Genomic DNA, 27,087 nt, shown 5'->3' on the forward strand with positions numbered 1-27,087 from the left:
CCAGGTGATGCCAAATTCAACTTTGAGGTTTCTGCTCAATCCTGGTGCTCCTGCTCCCTCAGCTGACCTGGTAACACTTCATCAGCTCCACCACTGTCCCCTCCTCCTCAGTTTCCTTCTCCAGGTGGTTTTCCATGGGATGGGCTTCCCCCTGGCCAGCAGCCTGCCCACCCCTGCTCTGCAGCTTCCTGAACAAATCCTGGCTGCTCTCCTTCTCTGCCTGGCTCAGCAGAGCCACATTCAGCCCGAAGCGCTCGGTGCCCGCCAGGCTCTGCAGGATCTGAAGGATGGCAGCTCTGTCCCCAGGATGGATGTTCTCTGCCAGCACTGTCAGGAATTCCCCCAGGAGGCCAAAGCCCACATCAGCCTGGAAAATCCTGCCCAAAGCCTCCCCTCCAAGCTCCAGTAAAAACTGGTATTTCTCTGTCCCACTTTTCAGGCATCGGCGCCAATCTCGGTGAAATTCCGCAGCGGTGCCGGGCAGCTGGTCCAGCTCCTGGAGGAGAAAGGGACACTCAGCTCCTTTTGTTTTGTTTGAAGACTTTGATCCCCTCACCCCAATCAGCCCATGGATGGCTGAGATGTTTTGACCAGGGGCTTTGGCAAAATCCAGGGAGAAAAGGGGAAGACAAGAAAATGCCAGGTGCCTTTAACCATGAAAATCCAGGGGGAAAGGAAATGCCAGGTGCCTTTAACCCTGAGAAACCAGGAAAATCCAGGGGGAAAAGGGAATGCCAGGTGCCTTTAACCCTGAGAAACCAGGGGGAAAGGGAAGACAAGGAAAAGCCAGGTGCATTTAATCCTGAGAAACCAGGGGGAAAATCCAGGGGGAAAAGGAGAAGACAAGGAAATGCCAGGTGCCTTTAACCCTGAGAAACCAGGAAAATCCAAGGGGAAAAGGGAATGCCAGGTGCCTTTAACCCTGAGACACCAGGGGGAAAAATTCAGGGGGAAAAGGGGAACACAAGGAAAGGCCAGTGCCTTTGACCTTGAGAAACCAGGGAATTCCAGGGGGAAAAGGGGAGACAAGGAAATGCCATGTGCCTTTACCCCTGGGAAATCAAGAGGGGAAAGGGGAACACAAGGGAATGCCAGGTGCCTTTAACCATGAAAATCCAGGGGGGAAAGGAAATGCCAGGTCACTTTAACCCTGAGAAACCTGGGAACTCCAGGGGGAAAGGGGAAGACAAGGAAATGCCAGGTGCCTTTAACACTGAGAAAGGAGGGGGGAAATTCAGGGTGAAAGGGGAATTCCAGGTGCCTTTAAGCCTGGCAAACCAGGGAATTCCAGGGGAAAAGGGAAGTGTGGATGAGCTGTGACACCCAGTGTGAACACAGATGGCTGTGGAGTGACCCCAGCCCCAACCAGGAGAGTTGCAAAAGATGCTACAATAAACAGAATTCAGTGAACCCCAGCATCATAAACAACCCCTGAGATTGTTTATAAGGCAATCCATGACATTTCCTCATCATGGGAATCACCCAGTGACCAGGACATCCCAGCATGGCAGGGGCAGGACTGAGGTGACCCCAGCCACAAATGGAGGGACAGAAAATGTCCTGTCCCTGTCTCCTGCTGCTGAGGGACCCATGAGCTCATCAGGCTCGGGCAGGATTAACCCAACCCAGCTCATTAAACCATTAAATTAATTCCCTGTGCTCAGGGAACCTCTGCAGCCAGAGAATCCAGCCTGATCCAAACCCTGACATTCCAGGGGCCAGCAGGGCTGGCTCACACCCAGAGTGAATCCTGAGTAACTCCCTCATCCCAATTAACACCCAGGTGATCCCTGAGGAATTTCCAGCTGTGGGTGAGGCCCCAGCAGCCTCTCCCTCACCTGTGGGATGTCCACAGCACAGGCAGGTGCTGTCCCAGCTGGGGCTGCACAGGGATTCCACAGCACATTCCTCCTCTGTCCCAGCCTGTCCTTCTTCTCCAGAGGCTTCAGGTGAGAAGCCAGCACAATCTCCCTGATGGGAACAGGGACAGGAGGGACACTTTGAGGCTCCAGGCTGCTGCTCTGAGCCAATTTCTGATTTTGGGCTGTGTGGAGCACCCAGAGGGGCTGGACAGGCTGGAGGAGCAGAGCCTGACCTGAAATCCCTCAGGAATCCCATCAAGATTTTGGGGGGAGAAGCCCCTTGAAGGTGTTTTCCTGCCCCTCAGGGATCAGTGACAAGAAGGAACAAGACAGATGTGACCCCATGAATGGAATTTGAGCTGGTCCCAGAATGTGGGACCATGTCCCAAGTGTGGGCAAAGTCCTGGATCTACCTGGATGTCCACGGACAGGGAGCCCCCAGAGGGATCCCTGGAGTTCGGAGGGCACTGGCAGTGCCCAATTGTGGGGCAGCCGTGCCACCCCAGCCTGCTCACACCCCCTGGGCACAGCAGGGACAGGCTGGGAAGGGCACAGGGGACACAGGGGACAGCCACCCTCGGCTCTGCACTCCCAGCATGGCCTGGGGGAGAAACGGGGGCGGGGGTGGGAATGGGAGGAGGTGACAGCGCCCTGGGGAGGGACAGGGCCCTGGGGAGGTGACAGTGTCCTGGGGAGGTGACAGTGTCCTGGGGAGGGGACAGCGCCACTCCACTGCTGGCTTCAGCCAGGCTGCCACAGGAGCAGGGACAGATCTCAGCGCACACGGGGCCACCTGAGGAGTTCTGGGACAAATCTCAGCGGGCTCTGCCCTCGGGGCTGTTCCGGGCCCCTCGGGTCCCCCGAGCAGTGCTGGGCCCATCAGGGGTGCCGGGGCCCCCTCGGGCCGCTCCCCGAGCCCCGGACCTGAACTGGCCGTAGTCGGGGACGCCCTGGCGCAGCGCCCGCAGCTTGGCCTCGCCCTCCCGCTGCCGCCGCTCGTCCTCCGCCAGCGCCGCCCGCAGCTCCCGCTCCAGCACCGGGAACGCCCCGGCCGGATCCATGCCCGGTCCCGTGCCCGGGCCGCGGGGGCACAGGGGCCGGCCTGGGGGCACAGGGACAGCCCTGCCTGCGATAGCTTCGAGGACAGACTTCTGTCGCAACAGCGCTGCCAGGACGGGCCCGATCTTATCGTGACAGTCCCGCCTTGCGACCCGCACTGTGACAGCGCAAGGCCGCGCACGTGGGTGGCAGCTGGGAACCTCTCCCCTGTCCGAACCCCCCTGACACACTGCTGGCCCCGCGGCCGCTCTCTCTATCGCGATAGCCCCGCCCGGTGTTGAACACCTGGGCCCCGGGGCCGCGCTCTATCGCGACAGCGCCGCTCCCGCCGCCGGAGCGCCGGCACCACGCAAGGCCCCCGGGGCTGCCCCGGCCGCGCCGGCAGAACCGGCCCCGCCGCCCCGCGCTGCCCCGCTCGCCCCGCGGCCCCCGGGACGCTCTGGAGCCGTTCCCGACCGGGCCCCGGACGCACCCGGCGCTTCTCCGCGGGCGCGGCGCTGGCGGCGGGCGCGGGACGCTCTGTCGCGGCAGGCGGCGAGGGCAGCCCGGGGGCCTTCGGCAGCGGCGGCGCCGGCGAGAGCAGCGGCGGGAGCGGAGCCGGGGCAGGTGAGGGAGAGCGGGACTGGGACCGGGACCGGGGAGAGCAGGGCCGGGGAGGGTGAGAGAGAGCGGGGCCGGGGAGGGTGAGAGAGAGCGGGGCCGGGGGAGGGAGAGCGGGGCCGGGACCGGGGCCGGGGAGGGAGAGCGGGGCCGGGGAGGGAGAGCGGGGCCGGGACCGGGGCCGGGGAGAGCAGGGACGGGGAGGGTGAGAGAGAGCGGGGCCGGGGAGGGAGAGCGGGGCCGGGACCGGGGCCGGGGAGAGCAGGGACGGGGAGGGTGAGAGAGAGCGGGGCCGGGGAGGGAGAGCGGGGCCGGGGAGGGTGAGAGAGAGAGAGAGCGGGACGGGGGCTGGGGAGGGAGATCGGGACCGGGGCTGGGACCGGGGAGAGAGAGCGGGACCGGGACCGGGACAGGGACAGATGAGGGAGAGCGGAACCGGGGAGGGTGAGAGAGAGCGGGACCGTGAACGGGGAGGGAGGGCGGGAGCGGGACCGGAGCTTGGGGCCGGGGAGGGAGAGCGGGACCGGGGCTGGAGAGGGAGAGCGGGACCGGGGCTTCGGGCAGGGCCGGGAATTGGGGCTGGGGCAGGGCCGGGCCCCCGGTGCCACGGGCCCTGAGGCGGTTCTGTCACGGGCCCGGTCTCTACACCCCCACAGACTCTTTTCCCGCCCCCCAGCATGGACACCGACCTGTACGACGAGTTTGGGAATTACATCGGGCCCGAGCTGGACTCGGACGATGACGACGACGAGCTGGGCCGGGAGGCCAAAGACCTGGACGAGGTGAGGAGGGACAGCGACCCCCGGAGGGGGACAGCGAGCCCCGGGGCCGGGCCCGCGGCTGCTCCCGCCCCGTGCGGGTCTGAGGGGGCTGCTCGAAGCTGGGTCCGAGTGGGGCTGGTGTTTACAGAATTCACAAAATCTGTCCCTGTGGGCAAGAGAAACACTCAGATCTTGCTGGAATGGTGAACGGGAGCTGCTGGGGCTGGGCTGGGTCTGGCTGGGCTGGGTCTGGCTGGGCTGGGTCTGGTGTCAGGCCCCTGGTGGGTTCATGTCCTGTTGGGAACTCCTTGGGAAGGAGCTGAGGCTGCTGCAGGGAGCCTGATTTTCATGGGGGAGGCAGAGCAAGACCCCACAGACACGGGGGGAGCAGAGGGGCTGCCCCATGGGGGGATTGAGGGAGCCCCTTCCCATTTGGGGCTGATTTTTGGGATTTGTGCCCTGGATTGGCGCTGATTTTTGGGATTGGTGCCCTAGACTGGGGCTGATTTTTGGGATTGGTGCCTTGGATTTGGGGCTGATTTTTGGGATTGGTGTCCTGCTGCTCTGTGGGTGGGGTTTGTGTTGTGTTACCAGGTGTGGTTCTTGTGCTGTGTGGGGTCCCTGCAAGCCCAGGGGCTGTTCCTGACCCAGGAGCTGCTCCCAGGGCACCCCTGTGGGTGTTGGGGCTGCTCTGGGGGTCCCTGGCTCGGGGGTGAGCCCAGGCCTGTCCCCCTGGGGGGCTCCACAGCAGCTCAGGGCGAGCCTTGGTTGCAGCTGGAGGATGATGATGATGATGATGACATGGGGGAGCACGACGAGGAGCACCCTGGGATGGAGGTGGTGCTGCATGAGGACAAGAAGTACTACCCCACAGCAGAGGAGGTCTATGGGCCTGAGGTGGAGACCATCGTGCAGGAGGAGGACACACAGCCACTCACTGGTGAGTGGGGAGGGAGGGGAAGGCTCTCAAGGGATCCTTGGAAAGGGGAAATAATATAGAATATTATCTAATAGTAATATATAATTATAAAAATATATATAATATATAAAAATATTAAAATATAGTATAATATATAATAGTATAATATAATAAATTATAGTATAATACATAATTTTATATATTATATTTATATATAATAATAAAACATATTATTGTGATATATTATAATATATTAATGTAATATAATGTCATATAATATAATATAATATAATGTAATATAATGTCATATAATATAATATAATGTAATATAATGTCATATAATATAATTTCTTTCTGTCCTGCCCCTTTGGAGCCCGCTCATAGCCTCAGGAGCTCTGCCTGGCGTGTGCAGATTTGGGCACTTGTGGTTTTTGCAAATCCAAGCAAAGGTGTCTTTGGAAAAACAGGAATCAGCAGAGATGGGAAAGTGATTTAAAGGAGAAGTAAATACATTTAAATGATCTCCTTTGATTCCTGCATGCTGGAAGGGCCCTGCTGTGCCCTTCTCCTGCAGCTTTGACAAACAGCTGAGAGAATCCTTCAGCCAGAAAACTGAGGGGTTGTCAGCTGAATTCCCCATTCCTGGGGGCCATTCCTGACCCTGCTGGTTCAGGGGCTCTGGGAACAGTTCGTTGTTCTGTCTCTCATTTCAGAGCCCATTATCAAACCTGTGAAAACCAAGAAGTTCTCCCTGATGGAGCAGACACTGCCAGTCACTGTCTATGAGATGGAGTGAGTGTGGGGCTGGGGGGGACAGATCTGGGGGTCTCACTGACCTGAGAGCAGCCAATTCCCAGGTTCTGAACCCAAAACAAGAGGAGGTGCAGGAAAAACTATTTCACTTTTCCTCCCCATGGAAAATGGGCACAGGGTAGGGATGGACACAAAAGGAATCTCACCTCAGGGGCTGAGATCGAGCTCTGTAGCAACAGCTTGTGGCTCAGGAAATGTTTTTGGAATTGTTTGGGTTGCAAGGGACCTTAAAACCCATCCAGTGCCACCCCTGCCGTGGCAGGGACACCTTCCACTATCCCAGGCTGCTCCAAGCCCTGTCCAACCTGGCCTTGGACACCTCCAGGGGTGGAGCAGCCACAGCTGCTCTGGGCACCCTGTTAAATATCCACATGGTCAGTGTGTAGCACACATCACATTGGCACATTTTGGGTTGATCCCAGATTAGATCCCATCCATTCCAGTTTTCACTGGGAATTTTTGTGCTGCTGGGTGAGTGCAGGGTGCTGTGCAGTCAGCAGGACACTGCAGCTGTGCTGGGTGGGTCCATTCCTTGTGTCCCAAAGCAGCTTCTTGGGCACCAGGGCTGGGAGAAAACCTGGAAAAAATTCCAAATGCATTTAAAAAATTACATTAAAATTTGGAGGTGTTCCTGGAGCTGGTGTTCCCTCAGGGGTCCCTGGGGATGTGCTCAGTGCCTGGGGGGTTCAGCAGAGCTGGAGCAGAGCCCAGGAGCTGCTGGGGCTGGTTTTTCTCAGCCCTGACCTGGGCTCTGCATTACCCACCACTTCCCTGATCCCTGTGTGCTCTGCTCATTCCATTTGTAATTAATTCATTTCTCTCCTATTTGTTGATAGAAATGGTTAGGATGGGCCACGAGAAATTCCTTGTGGGATGTAGCCAGAAACCTGCAAGCTGGGTATTGATTTCCCATTTAGGCTTATTTTCAGACCAATTAGGAAGGTTCTAATCGGGGTTAGTATTGATTGCTGTATTTTTTAGCTCTTAATCAAAATGTTTTACATTAAGAAGTCTATTGCATCAGTGAAAATTTCATCTGTTTAAAAAGGAAATTATTTGACAGCACTTATTCTCTGCAGGCCTCTGGCAGTGATGGCATGTTTTATAGCTTCCCATTATTTTTTAGGGGTGGTAATTTAGGATCTCAATTATCTTTTGGCCAGCATCCATCCAGAAGTGACCAGCTCATCATTACCCAGCTCAGCTGCTGATTTGAAAAAGACTTAATTCCTTAAGTCCCTGGAATGTCACTGTTTTAAGGCTTGAAAATCAGAATTAATGGTCTGGGGAAGCCCCTGGCTGCTTTCAGAGCTCCATGGGGTGCTTGTTATCCAGCACCACCATTTACCTGCCTGCCTGCCTTGGTTTGAGTGGAAGTGCTTCATCATCTGAGTACGTGGATGTGATTTTTCCTCCAGTACTGACTAGAAGAGAAGAAAAATATTCAATAATATTCAGTTGCTGGCAGCTTTACCAGCTCTGTATCCTCCCACCCACTGCCATCTGTCTGGGACTCCAACTCTCTTGTCCTCCCCATCTGGAAAGTGGGATTCATCCTCCGCAGGGCACTGCCAGGATAAAAGTTTGGCAAAGATTCAGGGGGCACCTTGGATAGAAAGTGGAGCTGAAAAGCAGCACCTACTTTTCTTAGACACAGCAGAAGCCCTCCAACAGCCTTTTGTGTTTTTGTTCCTGCAGTTTCCTGGCAGATCTGATGGACAACTCGGAGCTGATCCGGAATGTGACTCTGTGTGGGCACCTGCACCATGGCAAGGTGCTGTCAGTGGCCAAAATAATCCAAAATCAGGGGTAGTGAGGGTGACCTGCTGCTTTGCAAGCCCTTCTGGCCCCTGGTTCTCTGCAGCAGCACCTTCTGCTCCTCTGCTCATGCACCTTTTTACAGAATCCAGGGATGGATTGGGTTGGAAGGGACCTTAAAGCTCATCCAGTGCTGGGCAGGGGACACCTTCCACTGTCCCAGGGTGCTCCAAGGCCCATCCAGCCTGGCCTTGGACACTTCCAGGGGTCTAGGGACACCCACAGCTGCTCTGGGCACCCTGTGCCAGGGCCTGCCCACCCTCCCAGGGAGAAATTTCTTCCAATATCCCACCTAACCCTGCCCTCCTCCAGCTTAAGGCCATTCCCCCTTGTCCTGGCACTAGGTTTCCCTGTGAAATGTACAGATATTTTTGTAGGTTGATTTAGTATGTTTTCAGCGTGCTCTGTGCTGCTGCTGGAGGGATGGGGCTGTGTTTGTGTTTGTCTGGAGAGAGGCAGCTCCTTTCTGTGCTCTTTTCCAGACGTGTTTTGTTGACTGCCTGATAGAGCAGACGCACCCCGAAATCCGGAAGCGCGATGATCAGGATGTGAGTGAGCTCCTGGGGAATTCCCACCCTGGGGACACCCTGGGGTGGCTTCTACACCCTCAGGGAGGGGACACTGCATGGGGACAGGGTGGTTCTGTGACTGGAATGTAGGATTGGGTAGCCAGAGCTCAGTCCTAGCTCTGCATTATATAATATATACACCCTAAGGGAGTATATCATATACACATAATGCATTATATGAAAATGAATATATGAATTATATGAAAATGAATATATAAATTATATGAAAATGTATATAAATATGTGAAATGTATATAATATACACATTATGCATTATATGAGTGAATATATGAATTATATGAAAATGAATATATGAATTACATGAAAATGTTCCTGCTTCTGTCCCTTATTTGTCCGCTTAGTGATGTGTCAGAGTTATTCTGTCCTGCTTCAAACTGAGTATCTGGTACCAAAATGTGAGAGTTTCTGATTTTTGTTTTGCCTTTGCAGCTCTGCTACACTGATATATTGTTCACAGAGCAGGAGGTGAGTGGTCTTGTAGTGATTTTATCCAGTTGTCTCATGCTTTACTCACAGTCGTTGTAGGCAGTTTCCTTGTCCATTTTAATGCCTTTCTGTGCTTTCCACATTTTGGTTATTTTCTTTATCAATAAAAAAATCTGCTCCTCTTGTTTGCTTCAGGAAGATTCCTGATCCAACTTCTTTCCCTCATCTCCATGTATGATTTTATAATCTATGTAATGTTAAATCTGCAGCAGAGTCACTCCAGTCTGGGGCTAATTCTTACTTTCTCCATGTGGTTGGGCATGAGTGGGAATGTTGTTTTGTGTCATGACCAGAACAGCCCTTTGAAGCATTTTTTTTTCCTCCTCTCAATGTTTATATTTTATACTCTATGTGATCAAATCTTGTGCTTTGAGGTGTAACTTGGTGGCAGCAGAGGGTGAAAGCACAAACAAACACCCACATTCTGCCTCAGGTGTTGCCTGTAGTATCTCCTCAGCTGAAATCAGGTGTGGAGGGTGCAGTGGTGGCTCACCAGTCTGACCAGTACAGATGGGAGAGCTGGGCTGGGTGATCTGAGGTTATTACTTTGGTGATCTGAGGTTATTACTCTCTTCCAGGATGAATGTTTACTTCTTTCCATCTTTCTCATCTTTCCTTGATCTTCTTTTAGATGGTGATCCTTGTGTTTCTGTACAGGGTGATCCTTCTGTTTATTTTTTTACCTGTAATCCTGATTTCCTGTGTTTCAGAGGGGGGTGGGGATCAAGAGCACCCCAGTGACAATTGTTCTGCCAGACACCAAAGGAAAATCTTTCCTCTTCAACATCATTGATACTCCAGGTGATTGTGCAATCCTGAAAATCCTGCTCTGGGAAGCGCCTAGCTGTGTTTTGTACTTTTTATGGCTGACTCCAGCCTAGTCCTGAGCCTTCAGCTGAGTTCATTCCTGTGAAGTCACTTCCAGCAGTACTGACCCATAATCACCCAGGGTGGTTTGGGGTGAAGGGACCTTAAAGTCCATCTAATTCCAACCCCCTGCAGGGACAAATCAGGCTCATGTCTGTGATTAGCTGGCCTGATTGAGAGCTGCTGAGGCTGCAGAGGTGTTTCTCAAACAGCACAGGGAGAATTTTCTTTCCTAGGTATTGCCATGTGCAGGGGGACCCTGCTTTGCTCAAATGCTGTTGCCCCACAGTGAGACTCAGCAAGTTCCTCAGGTTTCTGTGGAGGGAACATGATCACAGATGAATTTGTAAGAAACTTTAGGGAAGAGGGTCTTGGGACACATCTGCTGAGCCACAGCTCAGGATGAGGGAGGTTAGAGCGCAGGAGGAGGCTGGGGGGAGGGACATCTGTTGTCTTTGAGAAGAAATCTTCCTCCTTTCCCCAAAGTCCTTGCACAGAGCTGTGAGAAAAACAGTCACAAATGTGAGGAAAAGTGCCTGTTAAACAACTTGTGTGCATTCTCAAAAAATAGCTGAGGCTAAATCTCCATGGAGAGCTCTGGCAGCTGCTCGCAGGTCCCCGTCTGAGGGGGAACCATCTCCGTTCTGCCTCTCTGGGTACCAGCAACCAGAGGAATCTGCAGAGCCCCATGGCTTCCCACCCTGTGTGCTGCTGCTGCTGCACCAGGGCTCTCTGTGCCTCTCACTGCTCCCCTTTGTGTGGTTTTGAAGGTCATGTGAATTTCTCTGACGAGGTGACCGCCGGCCTTCGCATCTCGGACGGCGTCGTGCTCTTCATCGACGCGGCCGAGGGGGTGAGTGCCACCTCCTCCTCCTGGGCCTTCCATCCCTCCCTCTGCACTCTGTGCTCCTGCCTCAGCATGAAGGCCTGGGCTGGGTTCAGCTTTCTGGGGTGAAGGGTTTTTGGAGGGCAGTTGGAGGGTGTTTTCCAGCTGAACAGGCAGCCAGGCCTGTGGCTGCTGTGTCCAGATTGATGTGATGCTGTGGCCTGCAGGCTGATTGTGTGACTTGTGTGCATCTCCATCCCCATGATACCTAAAACTGAGCAGGTTATTTATATCAGAGATGTCCACAGGCTTGGATTCAAGGAATTTGGTTGGGTTAGCACCTATTTCTGAATTTCAGGATTAGCTGCTTGCTGAGCTTGGGCTTTTCTGCAGCCTGGCAGCAGAGTAAGGGTCACTGGTTGTCCCTCACGCCCCAGATAACATTTTGGGGGGGCTTTCCTGGGGCTCTGAGCTCTCTGCTCCCTGCAGGTGATGCTGAACACGGAGAGGCTGATCAAGCACGCGGTGCAGGAGAGGCTGGCAGTGACTGTGTGCATCAACAAGATCGACAGACTCATCCTGGAGCTGAAACTGCCCCCCACAGATGCTTACTACAAGCTCAGACACATTGTGGATGAAGTTAATGGTCTGATCAGGTGAGGCTGCATTGTTAGTGCTGCTGTCCCTGTCCTGTGGGTCTCTGTGAGCCCTGCACGTGCCTGAAAACTCATCAGTTTGTCTCTTGGTGTGTTGAGTCATAGAAAATGGGCCAGGAAGAACCACTGGGAGTTCATCTCAGCTGATACATTAATTAAGCAGGATTGGCTGTTCCTGGCAAACTCCAGGGATTTCATTTTCCCTGCCCCATTTCATTTTTCTTCCATTAAAAAGTAGAGGAAGTGAACATATGACCAGAGCAAAGAATTTATGCTCCCAAATGTCTCAAATACACTGAAATGATCCAGGTTGTATCCCAAACTTGAGGTTGAGATGTCTCAAAGCTCGTAAATACTTGCTAAAAACTAAAAGAGGATTTGCTGTCTCAACTCCTGGACAAGGATGATGATACTGACACAGTCCAATTCCTTGCCAGCCCTGCCCAGGAGAGGGAGGGACATATTAGACATTTCTGTGGGTTCTTCTGCACCCAGGGATTTTTTTAACAGCATTCTACCCTTCAAGTGTGTGTGTGTTTGCACACAAGCTCCCTGGTATGTCTCTGCTCAGTGTGTGCTGGGAGCAGAGTAATTCACCCTGCCTAGCATGGCTGTGAGCTCATTAAACCTGTTGGGATTGAATTATATCCCTGTATTTTCTTTTCCCTTACTTGGTTGACCAACTTAGCTGCTTTTTTAGAGGAAGAAAAGTTATCCCAGATAAAAAAATCTGAAGCATTTGTGTTGGTGACTTTTTAGTTCTAGGATCTTTAAATCTTTGCATTAATGCTTGAAATTTATAGGCAGAAAATGTTCCTGACCCTGAGATTCTGATGGCAAGCAAGCTGCAGCCTGTTTAAAGATGCTTTTTGGCAATGCAGGCTCCTTGCCTGTCACTGCTGTAGGGTGTGGGAAGTGGGCTGAAGTGTCTTCTTTGGTTCATAACATTGATTTGATTTTATTTTTCTCCTCTCAGCATGTATTCCACCGATGAGAACCTCGTGCTGTCTCCCCTTCTGGGGAACGTGTGCTTCTCCAGCTCTCAGTACAGCATCTGCTTCACACTGGGGTCTTTTGCAAAGATTTATGCAGACACATATGGTGAGGATTAGCCAGAAACCTGGTGCACTTCAACATCACATTTCCCAACCTTTCTTGTGGGGGTTTTCTGAGCCATTCAGCTTCCCCTGCACATGGCCAGTGTTTGTGTTCTGGAATTGCTGAGAGTTGAGTGGTGCTGCAGAGCTGAACCTCGGGGGTTAAAAAGCAGAAACACAGTTTTAGCAAAGATATTTTCTCCTGATAAATGTTTCTTGAGTCAGAAGCCAAGATTCTTTTCATACCCTGAGCAGAAATAACAAGCAGTTGAAGGCAGGTGTGTGTGTTTTGTGCTTTGCCTCCCTGTCAGCAGCTCAGGAGTGAAGCAGTTAAGCTCTTCCTGCCTTTTCCCAAAAGTCCAAGGCTCAGCTGCAGCTGGGCACAAGCTTTGCCCACAAGGTTTTGCACTCTTGCCCTCTTTCTTTTTTAAGAAATTGTCTTTTTCTGGCCTGGATTTAATTTTCTGCTCCCCAGGTGCCCACTCAAGGCAATCTGCTGCATGTAGCAGTGGGCTCTGTGCTGGCATTAGCAGCTGCACAGCCCAGGTTTTTGAAGTCCCTCACTGGGGAATTTGGGGATCTGGAGGAGCTGAGAGCAGGGGAAGAAGGAGCTTGTAAAGCAGCTGGGGCAGCTCTTGCAGGGAACTTGGCCTGAGGGAGGATGAAGTTGTTGAGGTCAGGGAGTGATGGTGCCAGGACTGTCACGTGCCCTGAGAGTCTGGAGCATAAATGAGCTCCCTGAGTGTCACAGCATTAACTCAGAGCCTGCTGGGGTGAGACCCATCCTTGGGGAGCTGAGGACAGCACAGCTGGCAGGAGATGCCAACCAGGTGGGGAAGGCAGGAGCTTGGAATTGGGAATAGTGACTTCTGGTCCCCAGGAATTGTGTGTGCAGCCATCACATGTCACTGACAGGAGTTAGAGCAGCATCAGTGTCCAGACTGCAGCCACCAGGCAATTCCTTGTGTTCACACATCTGCCCACAGCAAAAGCTTGTTTGGAACCTGCTGCAGGTTCTCATTCTATCCTGGGATTTGTAAATTCTCCATGACAGGACCTTCAGTGCTGGGTGTTTGGCTGTGTGCTCCCTGAGAAAGAGGAAGAAACCTGGAGATGTTCAGCAGGGCAGAAAATGCTGGTGCTGAGCCTGCAGGGTGAGGGGTGGAGGCCATCCCAGCACCTTGGCACTGCAGCAGCAGTCACAGCATTCCTGTTTGGAAGTGCAGCAGATGAGGCTGGGCTCCTGCAGCACTCTCATCTCTGACCCTGTGGGTAGCAGAGAGCTGGGCAGTCAGTCTGTGAGCTGCAGTCTCCCTGGGCTGCTGGGGACACCCCCACTGGACTCTCTCTGTTCATCTCTGCCTGCCCTCCCCAGGACAGTTCTTAATCTTTCACTCAGAATTGGGACGAGGCATTCACTCATCAGCATCAGTTCATTAAATTGAATCCTCGGGCTTGTTTTAAAAGCCAAAATATAAAGATTTCTAAGCTAAGAAAAAAGCAGTGACATCTGAGAGGCTTTTTCATTTGCTTTTTCCTTTAGGAGACATCAATTACCAGGAGTTTGCAAAGCGGCTTTGGGGCGACATCTACTTCAACCCAAAGACGTAAGAACCCTGTTTAAATGTTTTAATGTTGCTTTATTCCTGGGTTTTTCCCTCCTTTCCCTGTAAAATGTGGACCCAAGGTCACTCCTGATCCTATGATCCTGTGGTGGAGTGTGACAATGTTCACAGGGGTCCAAGGATGAGGGAAGAGATGAGGATCTGACTCCATGGTTCAGAAGGCTTGATTTATTATTTTATGATATATATTATATTAAAACTATACTAAAAGAATAGAAGAAAGGATTTCATCAGAAGGCTAGCTAAGAATAGAAAAGGAAAGAATGATAACAAAGGGTTGTGTCTCGGACAGAGAGTCCAAGCCAGCTGATTGTGATTGGCCATTAATTAGAAACAACCACAGGAGACCAATCACAGATGCACCTGTTGCATTCCACAGCAGCAGATAACCATTGTTTACATTTTGTTCTTGAAGCTTCTCAGCTTCTCAGGAGAAAAAATTCCCAAGGAAAGGATTTTTCATAAAATGTGTCTATGACAGTGGAGTAGTATCTGGGAAGGGTTGAGTCAGCCCTCCTGGCTTATGTGAATCCATGTGGATTCACATCTGAATCCCACAAGCAGGAGCAGAGAGGCTCCTCTGGCCTTCATTTGGAGTAAACCTGGCCCATGTGTCCCTGACAGCTTCCCAGGGGATGGCAGGGAGGAGCAGAGGCTGTGCAGGGGTGCTGGCAGGCTGCAGTTCTTGCTCCTCACCTCTCTGGTCTCCCAACAGGCGCAAGTTCACCAAGAAGGCCCCGACGAGCAGCTCCCAGCGCAGCTTTGTGGAGTTCATTCTGGAGCCCCTGTACAAGATCTTGGCTCAGGTCTGTCGTGGGTCATTCTCCCTCCCACAGCTCCAGGCAGGAGCAGCTGGGGCTGGGCACTGGGTCTGGTCCTGTCCTGTTCTGCAGTGGGATCTGCACAGAGGAGTGCACAGTAATCATTATTTCTTGCAAGTGCAGTGCTGTATTTGCAGTGTATAGAACAGTCCTTGCTCTTCCTTGTGTGCTCTGATAGCAGCCAAGTGGCAGTGCTTGGACTTGGAGCAAAGACTTGGAGCACGACTTGGATGAGGAGTTGAGGGGGCTCAGCCTGGAGAAAAGGAGGCTCAGGGGGAACCTTCTTGCTTTCTACAACTCCCTGACAGAATGGGGTAGCTGGGGGAGGTTGGGCTCTGCTCTGAGGGAGCAGGGACAGGAGGAGAGAAAATGGCTTCAGGTTGTGCAGGGAGAGGTTTAGATTGGAGATTAGGAAAAATTTCTTCCCCAAAGGGGTTGTCCAGTCCTGGCACAGCTGCCCAGGGCAGTGGTGGAGTCACCATGCCTGGATGGATTTAAAAGCCATGTAAATGTGGCACTTGGGGACTGACATGATTTAGTGGTGGCCTTGACAGTGCTGGGGAAATGGTCTTAGAGAGCTTTTCCAGCCTTAATGATTCCACAAGTCTATCATTTGGCCCATCTGGCTCTTGTGTGAGCCATAACCCAGTGCAGGTCCAGAGCCCTGCAGGTGGTGGCTGGTGTGTGATGCTGACTGGGACCCCCACAGTGAACCTGAGAGTGGGACTTGTGGTCTTGCAGGTGGTGGGGGATGTGGACACAACCCTGCCCAGGACTCTGGATGAACTTGGCATCCACCTGACCAAAGAGGAGTTGAAGCTGAACATCCGGCCCCTCCTGCGGCTCGTCTGCAAGAAGTTCTTTGGGGAGTTCACAGGTACAAGCTCTTTGTCTTCCCCTCCACAATCCTCCTTAGATCCCCAGTACCTCACACCAGGAGCTGAGGGTTATATTTTGGCCCAGGAGTGCTAACTTGCACAGATCCTGCTCAGTTTCCCAAATCTGTGGCACCAGTTGCTCACAGGACAGCCTGAGACACTGCTCACCTCTCCCTGCTGCTGTGGGTGCTGCAGTCAGCGTGGCTTTGCCTTGTGTTTGTGGAGTCCATTTCTTTCCTCCACACTGCTTAACCCTGTTCCTGTTTCAGGCTTTGTGGACATGTGTGTGCAGCACATTCCCTCCCCAAAAGTGGGGGCCAAGACAAAAATTGAGCACACCTACACCGGCGGCGTCGACTCCGACCTGGGCGAGGCCATGAGCGAGTGTGACCCTGACGTAAGGAAACTCTTGTGCTTGCTCTGAGGGTGCAGAACCAATTCCAGCAGGCTCTGCTCCCCCTGCCCTGCCAGGGCAGCTGCCTCCCTGCACAGATTTGACTTGCAGCACTCTGAAGCCTCTCATCCAACACTGGAACAAATCTCTTCACTCCAAGGAGCTTCAGCTGCCTGCCAGGGCAGCCCTGGAGAGAGGGAATTGTTTCACTGTGTTCAGAGAAGAACAGGACTAGGTCAGGACTCCAGAGCATGTGGGAGCTGCAGGGTAGTTTTGTGTCCTTTTGCAGTCTTTTTGTCCCTTTATTTTGAAGTTTAATTCTCTCTCCAAACTCTAAAAAACTGCATGGTGCTGATAAAAATAACCCTGTGTTAGTTAGTCAGCACCTTTCCTCTCCCAGCCCTGCACACCCTTCCTCCTCCAACAGCTTGCACTGAGCTGTCATTTGGAGTTGTCTGGAGCCACCAACGCTGGCAGCTGAGTGAGAAATTTGCCTGTGACTTTTGCTCTGATGTCTGCAGAGGAATTTATTTTAATGAGTTGTGATTATCCACATAAAACTCCACAGTGGTGACTGTCACCACATCACCAGTGTGGAGTGACCTTGTGGCACTGGGAGCTGTGATCCTGGGGAGCTCAGGTGCTCTGCCCTGAGCAGGTTTGCAGGCCAGCAGGTGTTATTTTTCCTCATGGCTTTGTCCCAGCTGCCATTTGCTGCTCTACAGGAGCTCCAGAACAGTCCACCATGGTCATTCCAGGGCTTTCCATACAGGGCAAGGAGATGTAGGGCTTCCAGTGGCAGGAACTGAAGGACTTAGCAATCTAAATTCCAGCCCATTCATCCCTTTTATCCACAAATCATAGAATATTCTGAGTTGGAAGAGATCCACAAGGAACATCAAAGTCCAGTCCTGACAGGTCTGTGTTTGTTTCTTTACTCTGTTTTGAAAGAAGTTCATTTCTGTCTCTCTTTGTCATGGGAAGGGTCCCTTGATGTGTCACACAACCAAAATGTACAGCACTGATGATGGTGTCCAGTTCCACGCCTTTGGCAGGGTGCTCAGTGGCACCATCCACGCTGGGCAGCCCGTGAAGGTCCTTGGGGAGAACTACACCCTGGAAGATGAGGAGGATTCCCAGATCTGCACCGTTGGACGCCTCTGGATCTCAGTTGCAAGGTACAGAAATGTGTTTACTGGGAGAGGAGTCACCTGGTGAGGGACTGGAGGGAGGGAGAGCTGCCAGAGAGAGGGAGGAGGAAGGTGCTGGAAGATCTGAGGCTGCAGTGGTGTTCTCCTGCCTTTCAGGTATCACATTGAGGTGAACAGAGTTCCTGCTGGCAACTGGGTGCTGATTGAGGGCGTGGACCAGCCCATAGTGAAGACAGCAACTGTGACAGAGCCTCGGGGCAATGAGGAGGTACCAGGCATGGCTGGCACTGCTCAGCCTTCCAGGGAGGCAGGGTGATGGGGGTACAGCCCAAAAGCTCCTCTAGTGGGGTTAAAGAATCCCTGTCTGGTGTGGTGCCAGGGCACAAGAGCCACTGAGTGTGCTGGTGTTCACAGGGGTCCCAGGACGAGGGAAGAGATGAGAATCTTGACTCCATGTTTCAGAAGGCTGATTTATTATTTTATGATATATATTATATTAAAACTATACTAAAAGAATAGAAGAAAGGATTTCATCAGAAGGCTTGAAAGGAATGATAATAAAATCTTGTGACTGACCACAGAGTCTGAGACAGCTGGACTGTGATTGGCCATTAATTAGAAACAACCACATGAGACCAATCACAGATGCACCTGTTGCATTCCACAGCAGCAGATAATTATTGCTTACATTTTGTTTCTGAAGCCTTCTTCAGAGTGTTTGTGAGAGGATCATTTCAATGATGCTAATTTTCAATACATTTTGGAGCACCAGAGAAATTCAGTAAGAATGCTAGCATTTTCTGCTAATGGTTAAGGATGGTGAGCAGTATGATCTCAGTAATTATAGAGCTCTATGCCATTACTAATCTCAGGCAAAATAACCACTGAACTTCCAAAGGATAAATTCACTGGGAAATTATATGAACAAAACTGATGCCAGTCAACGCCATTTTACAGAAATTTGCTAAATAAAATAGAGAATTTTACTTAATCATCTGATAAAGTTGCAAACTCTGGTCTGTGACCGTGTTCACAGGGGTTTTTGGATGAGGGAAGAGATGAGGATCTGACTCCATGTTTCAGAAGGCTTGATTTATTATTTTATGATATATATTATATTAAAACTATACTAAAAGAATAGAAGAAAAGATTTCTTCAGAAAGCTAGCTAAGAATAGAATAAGAAAGAAAGAATGATAACAAAAGCTTCGTCTCAGACTCTCTGTCTGAATCAGCTGGGCTGTGATTGGTTATTAATTAGAAACAACTAACATAGACTAATCAAAGATCTACTTGTTGCATTCCACAGCAGCAGATAACCATTGTTTACATTTTGTTCTTGAAGCCTCTCAGCTTCTCAGGAGAAAAAATCCTAGCAAAAGGATTTTTCATAAAATATGTCTGTGACACACTGAGGGAAAGAGAAGAGCTTCACGTGCTGTGCATTACCCTGAGGACATGCAGGGATGCAGTTACAGCTCTTTGTCCTTTCTGGTTCCAGGCTCAGATCTTTCGTCCCTTGAAGTTCAACACCACATCTGTTATCAAAATAGCTGTGGAGCCAGTGAACCCCTCAGAGCTGCCCAAAATGTTGGATGGTCTCCGCAAAGTCAACAAGAGCTACCCCTCACTTACAACCAAGGTACTGCTGGGGGCACCTGGATCAGATGATTTCCAGAGATCCCTTCCAGCCTTAACTGTTCTGTGATTTCTCTGTGTGTGTGGCTGTTTCCAGCCAGTGCTGGGGGCAGCCTCTGGGCTGATCTTCAAAATAATCAAGTTTTTTACCACAGGTTGTTATGTTTGTTGTGGCTCTTTTCATGCTGTTGCAATTGATCTCATAAATTATGTAGAAATAGCAGAAAAGTGTAAATCCAGCAGAAAAACTCACACCCTGCTGTGCCAGGGAAGAGCCCAGCAGCGCTTCCTCCTGGACAAGGCTCTGGGAGCTTTCCTTGGGGTGTTCTGACTCTAACAAAGTCTATTTAAGGCTGATTCTTCCTCAGGCTTGAGTGGGAAGGAACTGTGAGCAGGGGGGCTGCCAGCTGAATCCCTCTTTTCTCTTCCAGGTGGAGGAATCTGGGGAACATGTGATCCTGGGAACAGGAGAGCTGTACCTGGACTGTGTGATGCACGACCTGAGGAAGATGTACTCTGAGATTGACATCAAGGTGAGGGAATCAGAGAGGGATTTTCCCACTGGAAACTCAGGACAGGGTTTTGGTCCCTCTCTCAGAAGTATGAGAAAAAGAACCTGCCTGAACATACAGCATGGATTTTGTTCCTGTAAAAGTAATAAAAAGGGGGTAAAAGGGCCTCTTCCAGCCTGACTGTCACACACACTCAGTGGGACTGAGACTGGCACACTGGCTTGGAGAAAAGTTTTCCATATTCCAGACTTCCCTGTGCTTAGAGCATTGCCTGGTTAGCAATTTATTTATTCCAGACTTCCCTGTGCTTAGAGCATTGCCAGCTCAATCTGTTTATTTGATGCTAGCCATTGCCTGGCTAGCATCAAATAAATAAATTGAGCAGGATTTTTCATACCTGGAATTGGATTTAAATTTTCCTGTCTCATTTGAAAGCCTCAGTGCTTCATACACGACCCTGATTAAAACACTGTCAGTTGAACTGGTTTTTCCTTATAGGTGTTCAGAGGTTTCAAGCAGTCTTTTTACAAACAAAAAAAGTGCTGGAAACCTTACAAACCTTTTGATTCTTTTAGGTGGCTGATCCAGTGGTGACATTCTGTGAGACAGTGGTGGAAACATCCTCCCTGAAGTGCTTTGCTGAGACACCCAACAAGAAGTAAGGGCTGTGGGTGAGCTGGGATGGGAGGGGGCAGAGGGAGGGTCCATCCCTCCAGGGGGCTGTTCCCACTGGCTGTTGTCCCCCAAGTGACACATTCCTGAGTGAGCAGTGTCCCACTGAGCTCCTCAGGGACACACCAGAGTCCCAGGGATGTTCTGTGCTGTGTAGGAGCTCTGAGAATGGAGGGAACGAAGCCAAATCCACATCCTCCTTTCTCCCTAAGTGTCACACCTTCTCAGCAGTTCTGAGATCCTGGAGCAGGTGCCAAAGTGCTGCTTTCAGTAATTCCCCCAAGAGTTTCATGAGCAAGAGCTGTGTGTTCTCTTATCCATGTGTAATCTTGGATTTGTTCTCCTGGTGATGCCCTGGAGCCTTGCAGCTGCTCTCATCTCCCTCCTCCAGTCCCTCACAGTGCATGAGATTGGAAGAGGGAGCCCTGGGAGGGAACCTGGGGGAGATCTGAGTGCACAGGATGTTCATACCTGAATTTTCAGAGAAATCATGATCTGCTGAAGTGGAGTCTTCTGTGTTCCCCTGTGGTTTCTGGTTCTTCTTGCCTTCCTTTATTCTGAGACAATTTCACCATGTTTGGCAGCCTTATTTCGGGGAACAGGGAGGTTCCAATCTTCACAGAATCACAGGATGGTTTGGCTTGGAAGCAACCTTAGAAACCATCCAGTTCCAAGCCCTCCTGTGGACAGGGACAGCTTCCACCAGACCAGGTTGTTCCCAATCTTAGGTCAGGCTTTGACCTTCTGGGCAGCTGTGCTGGGGGCAGGTTTCAGGCATTGGGAGGTTCTCTGAGGTAGCATTTGGTGTGTCAGATGCAGCTCCCAGAGGCACTTCCCCAGCCCATGGGCTCCCTCCTGCAGCCCTGGATGTGGGACAGGAGGGCTGGAGCCACTCTGTCCCTCAGCTGTCCCCTGCTGGGGCTGGGCAGCCTTTGGGGAGCACTTGGGCTGTGTTCACAGGGACACAGAGGGTGCAGGTGGCTTCATCAACCCAGCTGCATCCAAGCTGGGTGCAGTCAGAGAATCACAGAATTGTGGAGTTATTGAGGTTGGAAAAGACCCTAAATGAGGTCCAGCTGTCAACCCAGCATCACCATCATGTTCACCACTAAACCATATCTACAAGTGCCACATCCATGTGTTTTTTGCAGTTCCAGGGATGATGACCCCATCACTGCCGTGAGCAGCTGTGCCAGGCCTTTACAACCTTTTCTGTGTAGAAATTTTCCCTACTATCTCCCCTAAACCTCCTCTGGCTCAGCTTGAGGCTTCTTCCTCTCACCCTGTCCTTTGTTCCCTGGGAGCAGAGTCTGACCCCCACCCCTGGCTGCCCCCTCCTGTCACAGGGAGTTGTGGGGAGCCAGAAGGTGCCCCCTGAGCCTCCTTTTCTCCATCCAGGCTGATTCCCCCAGCTCCTCAGCTGCTCCTGGTGCTCTGTTCCCTTCTCTGGACACATCCCGGCCCCTCCAGGGCTGCCAGTCCCTGCAGTCTTCCCAGTTATCCCCATTTCCATCACTGTGGCTGATGGTGACTGTCTCTCCTCAGGAACAAGATCACAATGATTGCTGAGCCCCTGGAGAAGGGACTGGCAGAGGACATTGAGAATGAAGTGGTGCAGATAACATGGAACAGGTATGAGCGATGTGGGAGGGCAGGAATGCAGCTGGAAGTAAATAACTGGGGAAAAGGGGAATGCTGGAACCTGCAGGGTGCACAGGATCAGGCAGCAGCCTCTAGGCAGGGATCCTGCTTTGGTTTTCCTGCCAGCCAGTCTGTGAGCATCTCTGGCTGAGACTGTTTTGTGCCTGAAGGGAACAGGGTTGTAAATACATGATGAGTTCAGGTCAGATTCTTGTTTTCCTAGAGCTTCTTCCCTTTCTCTCTATCAGAAAGAAGCTGGGTGAATTCTTCCAGACCAAATACGACTGGGATTTGCTGGCTGCCCGTTCCATCTGGGCCTTTGGGCCTGATGCCACTGGCCCAAACATCCTGGTGGATGACACACTGCCCTCAGAGGTGAGGAGTGGGGGCCATTCTTCAGTGAGACCTTTGTCATGTGGTGCCAGGAGGTGCTCACTGCTCCCAGAACTCTCAGCAAGGCCCTGGTGCTTTTGGGCTGCTCATTGCTTGCCACAGCTCAGATCTGCTGCACTTTCCCCACAGTGATCCTACCAGGTCACTTGTTATTTTTCAGGTGTTGCTGTTTGAGCTAAAAGGCAAAAAAAAACCTTTTTTTTTTTTTTTTGCCTTGCCTTTCAGAATCCCCAAAATTTGGGCTCTTAATTCCTAGTGCTCCAGAAATTACATAGTGCTGATGCTCTTGGGCGGTGAGAGGGAGGGGTGGACATGGGGGCACAGGGGAACACTGCTGCTGGTTTGGAAACTGGCTGTGTTACTGGCTGGGATGAGGTGTGGTCTCTGAAGCTGTCTGTCTGTCTGTCTGTCTGTCTGTCTCTAGGTGGACAAGTCTCTGCTGGGTTCAGTGAAGGACAGCATCGTGCAGGGCTTCCAGTGGGGGACCAGGGAAGGGCCCCTCTGTGATGAATGTAAGTGGGACCTGTGTGGAAATTGAGACAATGAGAGATTGGTTAAATTCTTCCATCTCTAAGCATTCAGGTGTTCCAGGCTGAGCAGGCTTTGGTGGAAGGTGTCCCTGCCCATGGCAAGGAGTTGGGCTGGATCAGCTTTAAGGCTCCTTCCAACCCGAATCTCTGCATGACTCTGTGATATGCAGGGTTATGATGTGGTGATGCTGGAATTAAATTTAGGAGAATTGCTGGGTGTTTGGGCATCTGGGGATGTGGTTGGTGCTGGCAGAGGATGTCCCCTGAGGTCACTGGCTGTCATTTCTCCCTCTGCAGTGATCCGCAACGTGAAGTTCAAGATCCTGGACGCAGTGATTGCTCAGGAGCCCTTGCACAGGGGTGGAGGGCAGATCATCCCCACGGCCCGCAGGGTGGTGTACTCTGCCTTCCTCATGGTGAGGGCCTGCCTGAGCTGGGCTGATCCCCACAGCCCTGCCTGGGGCTCTGGGTGCACTCTGACTCATTCACCCATCAATGTCTGCAGAGCCCTTGTGGGCTGGCACACGAGTCCTGCAGGCCTGGTGTGCATCTGCTCGCTCTCCCCTTCCTGCTCCTGCTGGGCTTGCTGGGAATGGGTGGGCATGGGGGAGAGGGAGGCATGTGACTCATGCCCAGAGGGAGAAAAGGTCCTTGCAGTGTTTGTGCTCTTGGTTTGGGCAGCCATGGGGCAGCAGGAACCCTGTAACCTCTTCAGGCACTGGGTTTGACTGTGCTGTTGAGCTGTGAGAGACTCAGTGGCTCGTGTGCTTGTCCCCTCACAGGCCACCCCTCGTCTGATGGAGCCCTACTACTTTGTGGAGGTGCAGGCCCCTGCTGACTGTGTGTCTGCTGTGTACACGGTGCTGGCCCGGCGCAGGTGAGCTGCTCCTGCTGCCAGCACTGTGGGCTTGCAGAGCAGCAGAGCTGGGATCTGGGCTGTTGGAGAATTCCTGCCACTGGTGCAGAGGGTGAAGTCTGCAGAGCGTGAAGCTGTTGGGATCTGGGCTGTTGGAGAATTCCTGCCACTGGTGCAGAGGGTGAAATCTCTGTGAAGTGACAGTTGGAAGCTTCCTGACTGATCCTGGCCCTGAGCAGTGTGGGGAGGGATGTTGAGGATCACACGCAGCCTTTGGGTTGTGCCTGGTTCTTGCTGAGTGTCAGAGAGCAGAATGTGCACAGCACTGTGCTCAGCCCTGGGGCCCCAGTTCAGGAAGCATTGGACCTCCTTCAGTGGCTCCAAACAAGATGCTCAGGGGGCTGGAGCAACTAAAAACAGGTTGGGAGATCTGGGGTGGTTCAACCTGGAGAAGAAAAGGCTGCAGGGAAACCTTAGAGCCCCTTTTAATGCCCAAAGGGGCTCCAAGAGAGCTGGAAAAGGGCCTGGAGTGCCAGGGTGTCAGCACAGTGAGTCCCCAGCTGGGTAATGATTGACACAGACTCTGTGTATTACAGAAGGGTGATAATTTTTTTTATTAAGAAACTAATTGCTTTTTTATACCCTAGTTCACTACAGATGAACCTGGGTATAAAAATGCAATGGGTTTCTTATAGCCAGGTTTAGAAATATTAATTGGTCCTTTACTTAAAACACCATCACCATTGGCTAATTAAGAAACCCCCCCTTTGGTTAACAAATCTCCATAACACATTCCACATGTTCACAATACCAGGTGCAGCAAGTTAAGAATTGTTTCTGATTCTTTTCTCTGATCTTCTCAAGCTTTTCCCAGAATGATGCCTGGGGAACTTGTCTGTTTTTCTCTGCTGCCACACCAGGACAAGGAGGAATGGCTTCCCAGTGCCAAAGAACAGAATTAGATGGGATACTGGGAAGAAGTTCTTGGCTGTGAGGGTGGGCAGGCCCTGGCACAGGTTGCTCAGAGCAGCTGTGGCTGCCCCTGGATCCCTGGAACTGTCCAAGGCCGGGTTGGATTCCACCTGGGATAGTGGAAGGAGTCCCTGCCTGTGATAGAGGGGGTGGAACTGTGTGGGGTTTGAGGTCCCTTCCATGACTGTGACACATAGGAATGCTGATCCTTTGACACATTTGCAGAGGCCACGTGACCCAGGATGCTCCGATCCCAGGTTCTCCCCTCTACACCATCAAAGCCTTCATCCCAGCCATTGATTCCTTTGGCTTTGAGACAGACTTGAGGACCCACACGCAGGGACAAGCCTTCTCTCTCTCTGTCTTCCACCACTGGCAGGTGAGTCCATGCCCTGGGGAGGTGGGGAAGAGGGACAGGTAGGATCAGGCACCAACAGAGCAGGAAAGCTCTGGAGAGCATCCTGGGAGGATCTTGGGGAGGCTTTGTGCACCAGCTGTTCCATGTCTGCCAGGGCTTTGTTCCAAGTGCCATCACTCCCAGTCCTCGTGAGGGAGCCCTGGAAGCTGCTGCTGGCTGAGTGTCAGGGTCCTGCAGTGCCTGGGGAGAGGACATCCCCCTTGGGAGGAGGGAACCTGTTTGGGTCCACTTCATGCAGCAGAAGTCTTGGACTGAGGCTCAGACTCACTGATCTGCCATAGGAAGTTTGATTTGTGCCACACTTTGTGCCTCTCAGAGATGGTGTTTTAAACCTGTAGGAAACAAAGTTGGGACAAAATACTGTTCTCTGGCCACTTCTGTGTCTGGGGCAGATCAGGTCCTGTGAGGTACACATTGCTTTGGGGTGCAGCTCCATGAGAGCAGCAGCTGCAGGCTGAGCCCTGGCCTAAAGGTTGGTGTGTCAAAGCCCAAGGCTCAGCTCTGAAACAATAAGCATGCCTGCTTTGTGGAGGGGGTTGTGCTGACCAGGACTTGCATGGATTGTTCTGTTAGATGTTATGGGGTCTTGCAGTACTCCCTGGGGAAGGGACATGTCCTTGGCTTGAGTTCTCAGCACTGTATTATTGACTTCTCACAGTCATGATCACCAGCAGTGACATGGGTTTGTGTGCCAGCTGGGGTGTTGGGGTGTCTGTGGGACCCAGGGGTGTGTGTCCAGGAGTTGAAGCAGCCCCAGCATCAGTCTCACACCCTGGCCCTGTGTTTCAGATCGTGCCTGGGGACCCCTTGGACAAGAGCATCGTCATCCGGCCGCTGGAGCCGCAGCCAGCCCCACACCTGGCCAGGGAGTTCATGATCAAGACCAGGCGTAGGAAGGTGTGTCTGGGACAAACCCCTGTGCTGTGCTGTTGCTGTGTGGTCCCTTGGCTGTGCCACATCCCCTCTGTGTTCCCTTGGTGTCCCAGAACCTCCCCTGTGCTGCCCATCAGAGCCTGCCAGTCCCACCAGTGACTCCAGTCCAAAACAGGATCCTGTGGCCTCTGCTGAGCCCTGCTCCCTCCCCAGCCCCTCTGAGCCTTCCCTGCTGTAGCCTCCTTGTCCAGCAGAAGCAGCAGAACTGGTTTCTGTGCTGGTTTAGCTGGACTGAGGGGCTGCAGAGGGAATCGGGCTCTCATGTGGGAAGCAGTGAGCTGGCAGATGTGCTCAGCAGCACAAACCACGTTTGCAGGCTCCTGGGAGTGTTAGATGCCTTCAAGCTGCATAGAAAGACCTCATGCCTTTTTGGAGCCTGAAAATTTATTTTACAAGGTCTCTTCTGTGGGCTCTCTGTGTGGGGAATAACCCTGGCTTTGTGTTACCTGCAGGGCCTCACTGAGGAGCCCTCAGTGGCCTGGTGTAGCCCCCTTGTCCAGCAGAAACAGCAGGACTGGTTTCTGTGCTGGTTTAGCTGGACTGAGGAGCTGCAGAGGGAATCCAGGCTCTCCTGTGAGGAGCAGTGAGCTGGCAGATGTGCTCAGCAGCAGAAACCACGTTTGCAGGTTCCTGAGGAGTGTTAGATGCCTTCAAGCTGCATAGAAGCACCTCATGCCTTTTTTGGAGCCTGAAAATTTATCTTACTGTGGGACACAAGATGTCTTCAATGGGCTGTGTGGGGAATAACCCTGGCTTTGTGTTACCTGCAGGGCCTCAGTGAGGACGTGAGCATCAGCAAGTTCTTTGATGACCCCATGTTGCTGGAACTGGCCAAGCAGGACGTCGTTCTCAACTACCCCATGTAACCCTGCTGCCCTGGCATGGGGGCTGACCCGAGCCCTGGCTGGCACCTGCTGGTCCCTCCCCATCCCTGCTTGCCCAGCCCTGGCTCCTGGAGGCTCAGGGCAGGCAGGGAGCTGCTCCTCATGGCTGTAGGAGATTCCATGGACCGATTGTGAGCAGCCCAGAGCCAGAGCCCTGATCCATTTTGTATTGTTGGCCTCCAGCTGCTGTTGCCTCCAGGGAGGTTTTTTCCTTTTGGATGGGCTCCTCCAGCTCACAGAGCTGAGCAGTGTCAGTGTGGATTCCTGAGGACTGGGCCTCAACTGTGTCAAGCATTTCAGGCAGCTGAGATAAAGGGGGGATTCTGGGGGGGCAGTGCTTTACCAGCCTCCCCAGGAGGAGAAATGTGGCTTTGACCTTTCTGTACCCCTTTTTTTTGAACCCTTTTAAACGTTTA

The 27,087-nt window shown here is 52.2% G+C and overlaps 2 protein-coding genes across 4 annotated transcripts; one reads left to right on the forward strand and one right to left on the reverse strand.

Moving 5' to 3' along the window:
- On the reverse strand, nt 1-4,200 carry CCDC103 (coiled-coil domain containing 103). The gene is made up of 5 exons (XM_030966006.1): nt 4,180-4,200; nt 3,394-3,543; nt 2,787-3,226; nt 1,839-1,971; nt 1-496 (listed from the first exon to the last, which is right to left on the reverse strand). Exons 1-5 carry the CDS (start codon nt 4,198-4,200, stop codon nt 59-61), a joined length of 1,182 nt encoding a protein of 393 aa, XP_030821866.1. The 3' UTR covers nt 1-58.
- On the forward strand, nt 3,471-27,087 carry EFTUD2 (elongation factor Tu GTP binding domain containing 2). Of its 3 annotated transcripts, none has more exons than XM_030966409.1 (28): nt 3,471-3,527; nt 4,198-4,303; nt 5,057-5,222; nt 5,915-5,993; nt 7,713-7,788; nt 8,315-8,380; nt 8,852-8,887; nt 9,619-9,709; nt 10,546-10,628; nt 11,091-11,257; nt 12,234-12,358; nt 13,898-13,961; nt 14,695-14,785; nt 15,542-15,677; nt 15,948-16,075; nt 17,057-17,250; nt 17,380-17,491; nt 18,724-18,864; nt 19,292-19,393; nt 19,948-20,030; nt 21,590-21,676; nt 21,934-22,060; nt 22,503-22,590; nt 22,906-23,024; nt 23,391-23,485; nt 24,662-24,815; nt 25,644-25,751; nt 26,558-27,087. In XM_030966409.1, exons 2-28 carry the CDS (start codon nt 4,199-4,201, stop codon nt 26,651-26,653), a joined length of 2,919 nt encoding a protein of 972 aa, XP_030822269.1. In that variant the 5' UTR covers nt 3,471-3,527; nt 4,198; the 3' UTR covers nt 26,654-27,087. The 3 variants fall into 3 exon arrangements, with proteins under 3 accessions (XP_030822269.1, XP_030822270.1, XP_030822271.1); XM_030966410.1 differs by having other exon boundaries at nt 3,484-3,527; nt 4,178-4,303; XM_030966411.1 differs by lacking the exon at nt 3,471-3,527 and adding an exon at nt 3,558-3,579.

This window comes from Camarhynchus parvulus, chromosome 27 (genome assembly GCF_901933205.1).
Source record: "Camarhynchus parvulus chromosome 27, STF_HiC, whole genome shotgun sequence".
In the NCBI taxonomy this organism is placed as follows: domain Eukaryota; kingdom Metazoa; phylum Chordata; class Aves; order Passeriformes; family Thraupidae; genus Camarhynchus; species Camarhynchus parvulus.